At 35.9% G+C, this 16,153-nt stretch overlaps 1 protein-coding gene across 4 annotated transcripts; it reads left to right on the top strand.

The window, feature by feature from the left end:
- The first annotated feature begins 4,280 nt into the window (after nt 1-4,280).
- On the top strand, nt 4,281-15,246 carry LOC113741718 (probable serine/threonine-protein kinase SIS8). 4 transcript variants are annotated; one of them, XM_072045661.1, is made up of 14 exons: nt 4,281-4,525; nt 4,857-5,702; nt 5,969-6,425; nt 7,179-7,282; nt 7,952-9,213; nt 9,316-9,356; nt 10,208-10,276; nt 11,378-11,478; nt 12,080-12,158; nt 12,264-12,362; nt 12,541-12,609; nt 14,062-14,111; nt 14,323-14,499; nt 14,828-15,246. In XM_072045661.1, exons 3-14 carry the CDS (start codon nt 6,075-6,077, stop codon nt 14,997-14,999), a joined length of 2,574 nt encoding a protein of 857 aa, XP_071901762.1. In that variant the 5' UTR covers nt 4,281-4,525; nt 4,857-5,702; nt 5,969-6,074; the 3' UTR covers nt 15,000-15,246. The 4 variants fall into 4 exon arrangements, 3 of the variants coding, with proteins under 3 accessions (XP_071901762.1, XP_027125115.2, XP_027125117.2); XM_027269314.2 differs by having other exon boundaries at nt 4,281-5,702; nt 5,988-6,425; XM_027269316.2 differs by having other exon boundaries at nt 4,494-5,702.
- Nucleotides 15,247-16,153: the final 907 nt, after the last annotated feature.

The raw sequence follows: 16,153 nt of genomic DNA, 5'->3' as shown, positions 1-16,153 counted from the left end.
TTTATTAGGCTCCTCGTGAATCACAAGAGTTGCCGGCTTTTGTGGTTTTCTGTGGATTAAGCTTACTAAATTGCAAAAGTCATTCTGCTGACTAGAAGAAAAAGATTGTCTTCTTCGTTGAAAGTTGAAACAGATTTTTGTTTTTTTATTTTTTAGCAAGAGGGGGATGAAATTTAAGAAGCGGAGGATGAGAAGGTAAAAATTAAAATAAATACACTACTGCTGTCAAGTAAAATTGGCATTTGTGGAACTCAAAAGATGATTGTGAGAGACTGAAGATGTTAGCTCATTTTTCAATCTTATCTCAAATCAATAATCAAGTTAATTCAGTCAAGTTGATTGAGTTTTTTTTTTTTTATTGGCGCTAAGTGTTCATTGAATAAATTAAACTAACAAACTAGGAGAATATTAGTTTAGTAAATTTGAATTGTCAACAAGCAATAAAGAAAAAAGGCAGCAATTTGAAGAACTATTGTGTGTAGGTGCAAACCACTTTTTGCAGATAATGCAACGAAAATTCTAGCAAAAGAGGATGTGCCGTAAAGGCAGTCAGTGGTGGAGAAATCTGACCCACTAATAACACACACAGTTCCACTTATAGAAGTATAATTAATTCAATTAAATGCAAATATAATTGATGGCTGTGAAAGAGTTATTCAATACAGTTGACCTACTGTATCATGATATTCAAAGTACTATTTAAATTCTCTTATTTCATGCATCTAATGCTTTATATATGTGGTGAGTATTTTTTTTTTTTAAAAAAAAAAAGCTAAATTACATTATTTGGTTTAAATACATATCGCCAGATTTAATTTTTGTATTGGTCATGAATATATAGTTTAACTAAGGAAGTGAATAAAACATCTTTACAATTTTCTTGCTCGTGAAATATTCAATTTAAAACAAGTGAAAATCATTTAAAATGTCCCTAACATTTCGCTAGATGAATTTTTTCATACTTTACTTTTATAATAGTAACTTTAGGTTCCTTACAAAATTAAATAGGTCATATTTGGTCCAACTTAGGTCTTTGACCACCTTTAATTTACTCTGTATACATCCCTTTTGTAATTAAATAACTGACCGCTCCATATTTATTTTTGTCCCAAAAAAAATAGGATCTAATTTGAATCATATTTATTTTTTTAAAATAAAAAACGTGGGAGTTGATTCAATTCATATTCATTTTTGCACAAAAAAACGTGGGATCTGACTTTTTTTTTTTGTACACAAAAATAATTGCATGTTGGCGATGTGGTGATTTTCAAGTAAAAAAGTGGTTGGAAACTTAAATTGGAATCAAGTTTTACTAACTTAAATTTGTAAGGGACGCAAAATTAACATTTTAAAAATGAAGAACGAAAAATTTTATTAGGCAAAATGTGAGTGATGTTTTGAAGATTAACAATTTCAACTTATGCAGTGTTAGTCTTTTTCAGACCATGATCGAGTTTGAGTTGCTCGAGAAATATTTTAAATCAAATTTAGAGAGTTGACATTAGGTTCAGAAACTTGCCAAGTAATGACAACAAATTTTAATCTGCTAAAATTTTTTGTAATAACTCTTTGGCTCTGAAGTTACCAGTACTAGATATATAATCGTTGATGAACAGCTCCTAACTTTGCTCAGGATAAGCATTAAACTTCATTCTTCGAAAGCAAAGCATATCCTTAAAGTAAAGCTGGCAAGTTTGGAGAGAAGAGTAAAGATTCAAGGGAAGAACGTGTTAAAAACTTGAAATTGACCATCATATATCAGTTGGTGTATTCTGTAGGATATAAGCTACAAAAGTTTCACGACCAATTCCTTATTTTTGATGAAAAACTTGGTGCCAAAAACAGGCATCGAAAGGGAAGGATGTGGAAGTGATGCACGAACATTGCAGTAGAAGTTGTTTCGCCATAAAAGTTCCATGTGCAAGAAAGGGAATAGGTTTATGCATGCATCTATTTTCATGCAGCATCACCACCATAAAATATCTCATATTTTCAGCATAAACGTTGCTTTCTTCATGGCTGTTCGTTTTGTCCTCCTCCAATTTCTGGAATATTAGGCACTGCTCTTGTCTCCATTTTATATCATGCTTTCACGTTCTATGGCACGAATTCCCGCAATCCAGACATAAACCTACCTACCTCTTCCTTTAAAAAAAAAAAAAAAAAGTTTAGAAAAAATTGAAGGTTAAGCATGGCCCTAACAAGATAAAGCATCTCTATTTAACAATATAGGATTTTTTAGAATTTAAAAACAAAATCACACGAGAAGCCATGCAGAAAACTGTGTGTTGTGTATCCTTCCTCTTTCCCAGCCAACTAAGGTCCTAACTGGACAAAACTGAAGCAATTATAAGGCAGGTGATGGAATTTTTAAAATACGAAGAAAAAGAAGGGTAGAGGGACTTCGAATCTTCATGATTTTGTCATCAATAAGAACCACCTTTTTGTTCCAATACTAATTTGGATGATAAAAAAAAAAAGGTTTTTGGACGAAGCTTAAATAGCCATTAATAAATGGATTAATACGAGGGCATACTGAAAGTAAACCTTGGGAAAAGTTTGCAAGACATGTCCATCATCATCCAATTGGTGACTGTGGGTGCGTCCACAAACAGTCAGTCTTATCATGATCAAGTATGGCTTCTATAATGATTGAAGTCATTTTCATGCCTACCTTGACAAGTTATGCTAAAGCTGCAAAACCAAAAAAAAAACAAGGAGGGATTTTGCTGATTTTTGCAAAGCCATTAGCTGAAACAAGAAATCTTTGTGTGGCTATGTATAATTACAAAATTGTGCTGCACAAGATTGGAACTAGGGGTGTAAATGAGTCGAGTCGAGTCGAATTTTGACCTAATCGAATTTTGTGAAGTTCGAACTCGAGCTCGAGCTTGAAAAAGCTCAAAATGTTGAATTCGAGCTTAAAAAATTAAAAAATAATAATAAATTTATTTTTAAAAAAAGTAAAAAATAATTATTTATTTTTAAAAAATAAATAAAATAATAATTGTTAATAAATAATAAAATATTATGAATATATGTGTAATTTTACTATTAAAATAAAAAATAAAAAATAAAAAATATAAATGAGCTCGGGAGCCCAACGAGTTTAATGTTTTTGAACTCGAGCTCGACTTAATTAGCTCGAGCTCGATATTCACCGAGCTTGAGTCGAGCTCGTACTCGAACCGCTCACGATCTGCTCGCGAGTGGCTCGATTTGTGAACACCTTTAATTGGAACTAAACAAATGAACTGTTAATTGAAAGATATAAAATTTCTTTACAGTATGAGACAAAATGAAATAATAACGGTGTGAGACAAAATGAAGCAAAAACAAAAATTAGAAAGAGATTGTTTTAGGCTTCATTTCTTTTGCCAGGCGAAAAACAAAAAGAAAGAGATGAAGCAAACCATATATTAGATCTTAAAAAATGTCTTACTTTTTGGTTTTTGATTAATGTCAAGTCAATTGAAATCAGGGATTCAACCATTTGTAAATCTCTTCGTTAGAATCTTGATATATTCATATGGTAGATTCTTATTTTCTTTTTTTCCATCTTTTAACTTTAATAGTTTTCAAATAAAACAATCAGGGAAAACTTACAATCAATGGTACTTTTGTCAAATTTTGCCCGAAATACGTAATTTGGAATTGAAATTGACTGCTGTTTGCTTGTTCTTTTTGTTTTTGTTTTTTTGGTTCTTTCTACTTAGGCAACCCTGAAAACTACAGATAAACCTTATGAGACACGTTTTTAATATAACAATTCTTTTGTAATTTTATCTGATTAAATTTTAATTGATCCATGGGCTATAGTTATCATTTTCTTCCATGTTATTTTTTGGGGATTCTTTTACATACCAATTGCATATAATAAATGATTAGCACAACAAGTGTTTGCACCTTAACCAATAAATCAAGAGGGTCAAATTGTAGAGAACCAAGAAACTGTAGGGACCTGATACAATTAAATCACAGTTAATGCCTGGTTTGAATTGCAATTTTTTTAAAATTTTTCTTTTAAAAAAATTATTGTAACAATTTAATGTATATAAACAAAAAATAATAATAAAAAAAATGACCCGAAAACGATGCAATTTTTGGCCAAAATGACTGTCCAAACGGGTCTAAGGGTAGTTTTTTGTTGTAATATAACTTACCATTTCCTGTCATATAGCCGCCTTTTACTTTTTCATCCATGCCTGGTGGGACACAGGAGTGTCCACGTTAAATTCTCCTATAAAAGTATGATAGGCTGAAAAATCGCACCGTTAAATATTCCACTTTGTACTCTGCTTAAATTTCCAACTCAGCTGACTTTCTGAAGTTTGCAATTCTCCTAATTCAGAGATTGGATCAACCAATCACATTTCACCAGACTCTCCCTCTGTGCTCAAGTACTTCAACTACAACTATGTGGTGTGCCAGTGCGTGTGAGAGAAAAAGGAAAAGCCACCGGAAAGCCACAAGTTGGTTTTGTTTTTCCCAGCAGAATTGTCGTCTTCGTTAGCTCAATTTGGTGGTAGTACAACTTTTCCTCCATAATTTTTCTGGGCTTTTGTAAAAAATCTTTTCTGCCTCAAAAATTGCAAGTGGGTCATCTTTGCTTCTTGATGTCTCAGTCCCACTTGTTAGTCTTTACTGTCTCTGCTTTCAAACTGACCACTGATCCCTTTCCTCTCTCTTCTTAGTCTAAAATATTGTTCATTCTTCCCTTTTCCCCTTCAACGTTTATTTGATTATTTCTCTCTGTTGAATGCGTTAATCGTTCATTTGGATGTATGGAAGATCTTTTCTTGCTGCTAATAAGGTCATTGAAGAACAATCTTTAATGGCTTTTCTGTTTTTTGAAGTTGTTGGTCTTGTACTGGCTTTCAAGATTGGATTTTGTGTTTGGGTAAAGGACACAAAAAGGGTTGATTTGCTTTAGTTGGGGCATCTGGGAATTGGTATAAAGAAGCAAACTTTATTGTGTATTGGATTGAAATGGTGGTAAAAGTTGATGGATTTGATGGTGGGTTTTTGGAGTTTTATAAGATGTTGACCTGAAGGGCCTTATTGGGAGAGGTTGATCATGTGCACTTATTGTTCGTGAACTGTAACTTTTGTGGCCAAGAATCCATGTTTGGAGTGAGACAATGGAGAGATTTACGGCCATATATTTTTTTCTATAGCATTGGCTGCTGTAGCTTAGTGAAAAGAATATGAAAAATTTCCTAAAGAAGCTCCATATAGGGTCTAATCAGCCTGAGGATTCAGAAGGGTCTACTTCATCATCGAAATGGAATAGGTTAAGTGATGTATCTTCACCTGAAAGGTTTTCTCACTCTAGGTCCCAGCATACTTCTGAGCATAATAAACCCTTTTCAGCTATATCAGGATGGTTGAATTCAGTCACACATAGAAAGAGTCCAAGTCCTCCTTCCTCTTCCAATGTTCCGGGGGTAGACAATATGGAACCTTCTGATTCGTTGGGTAGTAGTGGAATAGATGCTTCTTTGGAAGCCATGAGGCGAGATTCGGGGTCCAGTAATTCAAGGGATCCTGATATCGAGGAGGAGTATCAAATACAATTAGCTTTAGAGTTAAGTGCCAGGGAAGATCCTGAGGCAGTTCAGATTGAAGCTGTTAAACAGATTAGTTTGGGCTCTCTTCCACCGGATAATACCCGAGCAGAGGTTGTTGCTTATCAATATTGGGTAAGTTTGCTTGCTTGTGACAATCTTTTTTTAATAATTCCTGCCGTGGTCATCTTGTTGCACATTTTCTTTGTTTGCCCTAATCCTTGAGTGGCCTATAGAAAGAATCATATTACGGACAGCACTCAGTTATTTCCGTCAGTGCTGTGCAAATAGGTAGTGTAGGCAATCTTTGTTCTTGTTTTGCTACTTGGCACGAGCTTCTTAGTTAGAACTTTGACATAGTTAGTATTCCTTGTAGCTTTCTAACATATCTCATATTATAGATTTACCCATGCTTCACAGAATTATAATGCCCTGAGTTATGATGACAACATCCTGGATGGTTTTTATGACCTATATGGCATCTTCACGGAGTTCTCTTCATCAAAAATGCCTTCCCTCATTGATCTGCAAGGAACACCAGTTTCAGATAGTATCACTTGGGAAGCAATTCTTGTGAGTAAAGCTAACGACACTAAGTTGCTGAAACTTGAACAAGAAGCCTTAGAGATGGCTGTCAAGTCAAGGTTAGGATCCGTTATTTTTGTAGGCCATAATTTGTTACGGAAGCTTGCCATCATTGTTTCTGATTATATGGGGGGCCCTGTTGGCGATCCTGAGAAAATGTCGATGGCATGGAGAAGTCTCAGTTATGAATTGAAGGCAACTCTTGGGAGCATGGTTTTACCTCTTGGTTCCTTGACTATTGGATTGGCTCGTCACCGTGCATTGTTGTTCAAGGTAACTTGAAGTTTGCTGGCTAGTTAACATAGATAGCCCAGAGTTTATTGTATTATTGTCCATATATTTACCTCATTTGAACTGCTAGGATGCTATATCAACAAAATCTAATAATCTTAGGGGAAGTCTAAAGGAAGATAAAGATTAGTTTTTATGGGCAACTATGTAATTTAGAGGATACAAGGGGATGCTACTTATGTAGTAAATTGACTGGAGTGAAAAATGATGAACCTTGTACATTAAGTTGGAGGGGATTCAATTATTGAGCTTTAAGATTTTATGATGGACAAGGCCTTATTAGTCACACACATGCCAGAGGTTCATATGAGTCGCTATTTTTTCTTGGTGGGAAACTTAATTATCTAATATATCAGAACATCTGTCTTTTCTAATGAATAATTAACCAGATGGTCTATGGAGATATAGCTTTCATCTCTTGCGAAATTCTACAAAGCAAAGTCAAGTGAGCTTGTGTTTGTAGAAGCACCATAATAGAAGGATTAATAATTAGCTGTCGAAGTTAAGTCATGGTACTGCCCTTCTTATCTTTGCATAAATTGTTGGTTTTACCATTATATGCCTAATGCTTATGGTAATTGGGCTTTTTGAAAATGCATTTCTTTCTAGTTTCATTCCACTAAAATTTTTCCTACGGTATAATTCTGTTTTTCCCCTTTCTCATGATTATATTGGTCTTCTTTAGGGCTTCTATTAGGTTTGAACTTGCTGGTTCTCTTATTTGTGTTTGTGTAGGTTTTGGCTGATTGTTTGGGCATTCCCTGTCGGTTAGTCAAAGGGCAGCAGTACACAGGCTCCCATGATGCGGCTATAAACTTTGTAAAGATTGATGATGGAAGGTGATTTTCATGCATTTTCTAGGAATCTTATCATATTCTCATTTCAAATGGATCTCAGTTAATTTTTTTATGAGTCTGATTATGTTGTCTCTGCAAGTTGCATTTCCTATTATGGTATCATGCAGCAAGTTTGTGAAGTATGAAAGAGTTAAATGTTTGGGAAAATATCGGCAAAGGGCATGCTGGAAATGTAGATTAGGTAGGCTATTGAGTACAAAGGACATTTTACACATTTTTGTATTAAATACACTGCAAAATATATACAAAAATAGCATTCATTTTGTAAAACGTGAGTAGAAATGCCCTTTATGATACATGGCCAGAAATTGTTCTTGTTTAAGGAATTATGGGTCTAAGCACATCCTTTTTCACAATTTTCCCTAAAATTTTCAACAGAAAAAATTTTCTGAATGATGGATTGTTTTGCTCTACTAGCAAAATGTTGTAATCATTGATCAAAAGTGCCTCTAATATTCCACTTTCTGAACTTTCTTTGTATTAATTCTCAGCCAAAACCATGTTAGAATTCTCAAGGTCTTGAGTCTGCAAACTGATCTGTTGTTTTGTGGAAATTCTCCTTCACTGCATTGAGAAAAATGTCCCTTTTCAGAGTTTAATCTCTAATACTGGATATGCCAGTTCAGTAATGGAAGCATAATGTTGTTGCAGGGAATACATTGTTGATTTAATGGGAGACCCTGGCACCCTTATTCCAGCTGACATAACAGCAGCAAATACTGAATATGAAGAAGCATTTCCATCAGCTAATGATTTCTTGAAAGATGATAATTCTCATTTTGCTTCCTCCAGTGCTCTGGTTCCTAATTTACTTCAAGACCATTCAGAGGTTGAATCTCGATTTGCTGATAGCAGTGCTGCCACAGTTGAATCAAATAGTGAAGGTGAATGTCTGGCTTTCCAGAATTTGCCTCAAATTAAAGTTGAGGAAGGATCCAACAAGTCTGCTGAAGACATACCAAAGCCTAATGGTGTAAGGAAGCTCATACCAGATGTTCGTAGCAGGCCTAATCCTCCTTATTCTCATGCAAGGTCTCCTTCTTGGACTGAGGGCGTAAGCTCACCAGCAGTACATAAAATGAAAGTAAAGGATGTATCACAATACATGATTGATGCTGCTCAAGAAAATCCACATCTAGCTCAGAAACTTCATGATGTGTTGCTCGAGAGTGGTGTTGTTGCCCCTCCGAGCTTGTTTACTGAAATATATCCTAAGCAGTTCAATAATGTGCCAGTAGATTCCAAGTCTCTAAAAGGAGATGGGGAAAATGAAGAAAAGGGCAACACCAAAAGGATATTGGGTCAGGATAATGTTAGTTGGGCTCGCTTCTTGCCCCCTCTACCTTATCATGGTCTATGCTCTAAAGGCATTCCCAGGGATCAGGTAGAGCATCAAATTGATTTTAGGGAAGGAACAGGTCAGCATGTACCATCACAGCCTGAAGTAACTCCTGCGATATATACAAAAAATGTTCCTGTTGCTGCAGCTGCCGCAGCTGCTGCAGCTGTTGTTGCATCTTCAATGGTAGTAGCTGTAGCAAAGACTGGCACTGATGCCAACCTTGAGCTCCCTGTAACTGCTGCTGCTACAGCCACAGCTGCAGCTGTAGTGGCCACAACTGCAGCTGTCAGTAAGCAGTATGAGAACTTGGAGATTGGTGCCTCTTCACCTGATAGTCCAGCTGCTTTCTTTAACCCATTCGGCTGTGCAAAAAGTGATGAAGATGCAGATGCTGCTGCATACAACCAACGGGGAAGTGGCAGCCGAGAGCAAGAGGCTTTAGGTGATGGTGAAAGAACATCAGATAGGTCTACAGGCAATGACAGTGCAAAATCGGATGCTATGCTTGATGATGTAGCTGATTGCGAGATTCCTTGGGAGGATATGGCCTTGGGTGAGCGTATCGGACTTGGTACTGACCTGCTCCTATCCTACCAAATGAAAGTTCATCTGTCATTCCAGAATGTTCCATATTGTTATAAATGCTCATGCCCTTGTTATCACTCTCATGTAGGATCTTATGGTGAGGTCTATCATGGAGACTGGCATGGCACTGTAAGTTCATTAGTGTTAAATCTGTAGTTTTTTAATTCTCAATTTCTATTTGCCTCTTTGGATTATTATTTGGTCTCCTCTTTTGCATGTAAGTGGAACTCTAGTCTTTGCTGTTAAGTTTAGCAAGTTGGACTAGTGGTTCACCTGTACAAGCCTGAGTTTATTGTTGTGTTAAGTACTTGTTGGGATATTGATGACATTAAATGTATAAATGCTCATAAAAAGGCTCTAGAAAGTGTATTATTCCTTTCTGTAAGAGTCTCTTAGTGGTTTAGGTTGCTTCTTAGAGAAAAGCCCTGCCAATCTATGAAAGTGAGTTCCTTCACATAACTCAATGAGTTCAAGTCTAAGCATGTTTTCCTTGGAATAATGTTCTTTTGTCATTGTCTTTATCCAGATTCCGCACCAATTGTGGAAATATTGGGCAAGATCTTTTCAAGATTTAGATGAACGACCTTGGTCTTACATGTCAATGAAAGATCTAAAGATTCTCTTTACATCAGCTTGTGCAAGCATCTTGCTTTCTTTTGAATTGCTTAAAATAATCATCACTGAAATTAATTAAGATTGGCTAATAGGCATGGATTATCGGACATTGTGTTTGCGATTTCATCCTTTCTTGCCAATCTTTTCAAGCAGTTACTCATCTCTGCAAGTCTTTGGCATAAAATCAAATTATATTAGTACTATTGCTACTGCTGTTTAGGCTTAGTCTTGTATTGGTTTGAGTGTACCATTACTCCTTTTCATCCTGTTATTATTTTAAATGCTTGGAAGTCCTTCTTTGCTGTATTTGTTATTTTTATTGCCTTCTGTTCTGTGGATACATGAGGCTTGCTTCTATTTAACAGGAAGTTGCTGTTAAGAGATTCCTTGACCAAGATATAGCTGGTGAATCCCTTGAAGAATTTAAAAGTGAGGTAAATTTGCTGTATTTTCATGGGACATTTCTTCTTGCAAATTGGATTATTTGCAAAGCCTTAAAGGGTTAGGTTGCTTTCTAGCATCTGTGGCTTGTCATAGATATCTTGGCCTGTGAGCAACAGGCAGAAACATCCTACTAATGGGTAGAAGGATGTTCTCCTAATCCAGAGAGAGGATTATCACAGAAGAGCGTGTAGCTAGTATTTCCGTTACATAACTGACCCCAGACATTAAGTGCTTAGAGTATGCATAACTGTAGATGATATCTAATTGTTTTTTAAAGTTTGGTCATTTATTTTTCGAAGTTGCAGATTCGCATGTGACAGGCAAAATTGCTCAGTTACTAGGGAAAGATTACATGTTTCTGTCATTTAGTCATGGTAAAAGAGGACAGTATGCTGATCATCATTGGTCTTCACGTCAATGGTACCCCATAAGCTGGACAGTGCAAATAATATCACCACAGACCTATCAAATTATTTTTCATGTTCTGCTTGTTGAGTATCAAAATCTTTGCTATGGGTATGAAGCCCTGGTTCAAAGTATTTTGGCTGATTGTGCAATTACTTTTCAAGAGTAATCAAGCATTTTCTTGGGGCTATTGAAGAAGTGCATTCACGTGTTATTGAGCTTTCTTTATTGCCTTCTTAGAGTTGCCATTTTGTTTTAGTAGTAACTAATTTGTTCGTCAAAAATCTAATTTACATGCCTTTGTAGCTTTTGCATCTGGCTACCATGCTATATGGAGATGTGGTTTATATTGATATATATTAGTTATACTTCCTCATTCATAAGAAAAATTTGATCATAAGTAAGATTTGGTCTCCTTTACTATTTAGCATGATCACATGTTTGTTTCTGGTGCTATTTTTCTGGGCAACACAGTGATGGTTATGTTTTTTCTTCACCATGAAAACCTTTGAGTGAATGTTTTTAATCTTTTTAAGAAATGACTGGTGTTTTTCAATGATCACTTAGCATTTGAGGCTTGATTGCTTTATCAAATTCCGCTCATTCTGTATCATTTACCTTGCGGTGTTTCCTAGGTATCTTGAATATGATCTGATGCCAATTCTATCTCTTGTTTGGTTTTCAAGGTTTGGATCATGAAAAGACTAAGGCATCCTAATGTTGTTCTTTTTATGGGAGCTGTTACGCGTCCCCCAAATCTTTCAATTGTTACGGAATTTCTTCCTAGGTATGCCAAATTTTATTTTACTCTCAAAGTGTTTAGGTATAATATTACCAGCTTATCTCCTTGACTTATGCTAGTAGCTTAATTTTAATGCATCTAAGTTGAGTTGAAAATACTATTGTGGAATTCTGTAAATATCCAAGTATGGTAATACAGTAATACCATTGTTTCACATCCTGCATCTTGCTTTCCTGAACATATCCTAACATATGCATATGGACGCAAAGCCAGGATGTTCTGTTGACAGTAACCTACCATTCTCGGCCCCTTCACCTCCTAATCACTGCCATCATTATTACTTTTTGACTTATAGTTCTGTTAGGCTGTTTTAATTACATCACTTTTTGAGTTTGGCTACTATGCTGAAAGTACTAACTGGCTGTTTTTATATAGGACGTAGTAATCAAAATTCTTCTCCTTGCTAGTCCTGATCACTTAAAACATTATGCTTTTGGAAGTGTCAGATTTGCTATTGCGTGGTCAAAAACCATGATTACTGTAGTAAAATATTATTTACAGATCCCATGTTTTTGAACACAATGAATTTACCTCAGAAAACTCTGTGATGTTAGCTTGGAAATGAGAGGCTTTTTGTTGCATGCAGAGGTAGTTTGTATAGGTTATTACATCGCCCCAACAATCAGTTAGATGAGCGAAGAAGATTAAGGATGGCTCTTGATGCTGTATGTTCTGGTTTTCTTACTTTCGCTACTCATTTGGTTTTTACTATGTTGTTTACATGGTGGCTTTGCCTATTAAACTCTTGTTTTGGTCTTTTGAATTGGCAGGCTAGGGGGATGAATTACCTTCACAACTGCACTCCAGTAATAGTTCATCGTGATTTGAAATCTCCAAATCTTCTTGTTGATAAGAATTGGGTTGTAAAGGTGATTTTTTTGTTTCTTTTTGCCTGCATGCATGTGTAAAAAAGGTGACATTTCTTATACCTGAGCAACCTGGATGATTTTATTATCTATTATATGCTTGAGATTTGCACACATTGCCATATGCATATGGACAAAATAAACATCATGAACCAATTCTCATGTGAATTTCTTCTACTAGGTATGTGATTTTGGGCTATCAAGAATGAAGCATAGCACATTTCTTTCTTCAAGGTCAACTGCTGGGACGGTAAGCCGGTGTATTGGCTTTTATTTACTTTGGGAAAAATAAATATAGCATGAAAAATTGTTTAGTCTAATTGATTACCATTTTTGGTGTTGCCTTTATTGTTTAGTTGTTGGACATTTCTTTGTGCATGACTCTTTCTTTATCCTTTATCCTGAGTACATTCCAGCAAGCGAGAATAGTAATGTTGCTAATGTTTCGATTTTACGTTAAAAGTTTATCTGTGACAACGTTGCTGCATGTTTGCCTTTTGAGTTTGTTCACAGTTTTCGTTTCTCCCTCTTCCCTAGCTTGGCTCTGTATTTTCTGGATGTCTGTCATGGTGGAAGATTATAGTTCTCCATTCACACAAACTGGCTAATTCTTTTTACATCATTTTATCATCAGCCCTTTTCTAGAAGATAGCTCAATGCTGTTGGCCCTAATACTCTCAGCCTTGGAGATGTTTTGCTTGCCACGTTTCTCTCTCAAAAAGGTGGTTACTGTGATCCATGGTTCAAAATATAATGGAAATTTTGATGTACTCAACATGTATTAGGAAAACGATTGTTGGGCTTATGTCGGTAGTAATCCAGTGCTTGTACCTTCAAACTGTACTTTGAATAGAATCAACTTCTCTTTCGAACTGCTTCTTTTTCTGGTTCTAGATCTAATTGCTAATTTCCTAGTTTCTCATTTGAAAAGCTGGTTAAAAACATGTTTAAATGTGTAAAGAGAAATAAGGTGACGAAAACTTGCATGTGCGCATGCAGTTTCAAGATACTTGAAAGCTAATGAAACCTAACTTGAAAAGAGCCTGTAATCGTTTATGTAGGACTCACAACTGTGCATTATTGCTTAGGTTACATTGATGAAATTCAGATGTTTGACTGCCATCTCATCTATTCAAATCATATGTTGGGATGATTTATCGAGGCTCCATTGTGTGAAATAAATATGTCCTCTTCATGTTTGTTCGTTTGTTTCCTTTTTTTTTAACAATCACTTTCATTTGAACCCTTGTGGACTCAAAGGTTGGTTGTCATCAGATGTCAAAATTTCCATGTTCGGTGTTTGTGGATTGGTTTGCCAGGGAATTGTCTTTTCTGCTGGATTGTGCTATTAAGAGTAAAGTAGGTTGATTACATGGTATTGACTGTTTCTGAACAAGCTGTAATAAGTTGCAGAATATGGTGGAGTGGCTCTGCTTTTGCAGTTTGCTTACTCATGTCCTGGGGAATAATCTATGGATTAACTCTATAGCTTAGGTATCCAGAGCCAATAAGACAACATTGCATTTGGTGTTATTTACTGAGCTTTGCTGTGTGAAGTCTGCCCTCTCTTGGGATGGATATTTTATCTGTATACAATGCTATTGTGGATTGCTTATTGATCTGTACAAAATGCAATTGTTCAAATATGACTTGACAAAATTGTGTAACAGATATTCTGATTCTTGATTGTCACCCTTCTCAGGCAGAGTGGATGGCTCCAGAAGTGCTAAGAAATGAGCCATCAGATGAAAAGTATGCCTTCCACTTCTAGTCGCATTATATAGCAACCAGAATTGAAGGAAACTGTCAAAATGAGATGGCACACAAAAGATATAAATATACATCATAAGTTAAATGGTTGACTTCATATTTGCTGATATTTCTGCTATTTGAGTATGTAGGCTCTTCTTTCTTCTTTTGCGCTGTTCATTTATAATGTTGATGATAAATTGTTGCACTGCAGGTGTGATGTATATAGCTTTGGTGTTATACTGTGGGAGCTTTGTACTATGCAGCAACCATGGGGAGGAATGAATCCAATGCAAGTTGTTGGTGCGGTTGGGTTTCAGCACCGTCGTCTCGACATACCAGAGGATATTGATCCAGCTATTGCAGCCATCATTCACAGATGCTGGCAAACGTGAGTACCATTTTTCATTTTACATTTGGTCGCTCCTATGGCCTTTTCTCTACTTTTTTCTTGTTAGATAAGAGGTTATGATTTTGTTTCTTTTCCACCAAGTGTTAGAACCATCGGCTGACATGATTTTTTTGCAAATGGGTGTTTTTATGGTTTTCTTTGTGCTTTTAACAAGTCTTCTTCTCATTGCCATACCTGGAAATGGAAGATGCAGATTTTGTCCTAAAATTTCTTGCATCCATTGCAGTTAAAAGTTTAGTTGTTAGCTATTAAATTCATAAAAAGGTTCACCGCGATTTACATGATATGTATGTATATAACCTTGTAGTGACCCAAAATTGAGGCCTTCGTTTACTGAGATTATGGCTGCTCTAAAACCTCTACAAAAGCCTGTCATTGGTTCACAAGTACCCAGACCAAGTGTTCCTCCGGTAAGCAGAGTTCAGGAGAAGGGTCAGCCGTCAGGAATTCCGGAATACTCACCCGGTGAAAAGAGCTAACCAGGTGTAAATTGGATTTTGCCAAACTTGTAAAGCCTCACTATGCATGCAAGTCCGGAATCAACCAAGATAAAATTAGAGTTAGACTTCCATCTTGTAATCTGACAGGCAAGCATTTCATATTTGAGAGAAATTGTGATTATTTCCTGCCCCTTTTGCTACTAGTTTTGGGTTTGTCCTGGCACCATGGCAAATTGTATTTGTCCGTAAATTGTAATCATTGTAATGAAGGTTAACAATTTTGGTCTCTTGTGCTCCTTGCTGTAGAATTGTATATTATGTAGATTGGTTGGTGTAAATTAAGTACGCGGCAATCAATGATACTGCTACTTTGAATCAATTTTTAGTAGCAGTTGATTATGCCACACAAGACTTGCAATTGCTGCAAGTTTGTGGAGCTTGAGATCATTAGAGAAGATCAGCCATGGCCCAGGTGATCTGTTTTGTAGATTGTTACATGTTGGGTGGAAAACTTGAGCAATGCAATAAACTCCTACTTTCCTTCATAATCTTGTATATGTCGTCAAGTCCTCAACAGTGGCCTTGACTGCAAAGCGAAGAACGATATATTATGAAAGTTCCCCAAGATAATTGACAATCTACATGACTAGTTAGCAGTAAAAAAGTGAATTCACAGTTTATTGATTATATTTGAATACCAATTGTGGGCATTCTACCCGATACTGACGAAATCCTGAGAGACAACAAAGAGAAATCTCATTGATTTGACAGCTTTTGTTTAACGGCCTCAAGCCTTCAAAAAGCGTGACCATTGGGCTCTTAAAACAATCTTCAATCAAGATATGGTAGGGACTATAACTTTAGAAACAGCAACTGGACAATATACTGGTTTTGTTGACGACACAAATGGGACCAGTTAGTTGATTAACGTTGGTAGCTTTTCTTATGTAAATATGGAGAAACTATATGGTTTGTAGTCTCTTTCCCCGTGATGATCTATACAATCTAATGATCTGTCACAGCTTTCTTTTGAAGCAGTTTGTGAAAGAATTTAGTATTGAAACATAACTAAATAAAGTATCTATAGGGATAGAATAAAAGCAAAAAGGTTGCCTTTTGGTCAATGAAATTATTTAGGAACGAATAAAGACAAAAAGGTTGCTTTTTGATTAATGGAATTATTTAGGAATGAT

Source organism: Coffea arabica, chromosome 4c (genome assembly GCF_036785885.1).
Source record: "Coffea arabica cultivar ET-39 chromosome 4c, Coffea Arabica ET-39 HiFi, whole genome shotgun sequence".
Taxonomy (NCBI): domain Eukaryota; kingdom Viridiplantae; phylum Streptophyta; class Magnoliopsida; order Gentianales; family Rubiaceae; genus Coffea; species Coffea arabica.
This window is presented reverse-complemented; position numbering and strand designations above follow the sequence as displayed.

Coding starts and splice junctions, on each gene's coding strand:
- LOC113741718 (XM_027269314.2), top strand. CDS start 5,208: ATGAAAAATTTCCTAAAGAAGCTCCATATAGGGTCTAATCAGCCTGAG. Junction 10,277..11,377: donor TTGAAGAATTTAAAAGTGAG/GTAAATTTGCTG, acceptor TTGGTTTTCAAG/GTTTGGATCATGAAAAGACT. Junction 14,500..14,827: donor ATTCACAGATGCTGGCAAAC/GTGAGTACCATT, acceptor ATAACCTTGTAG/TGACCCAAAATTGAGGCCTT.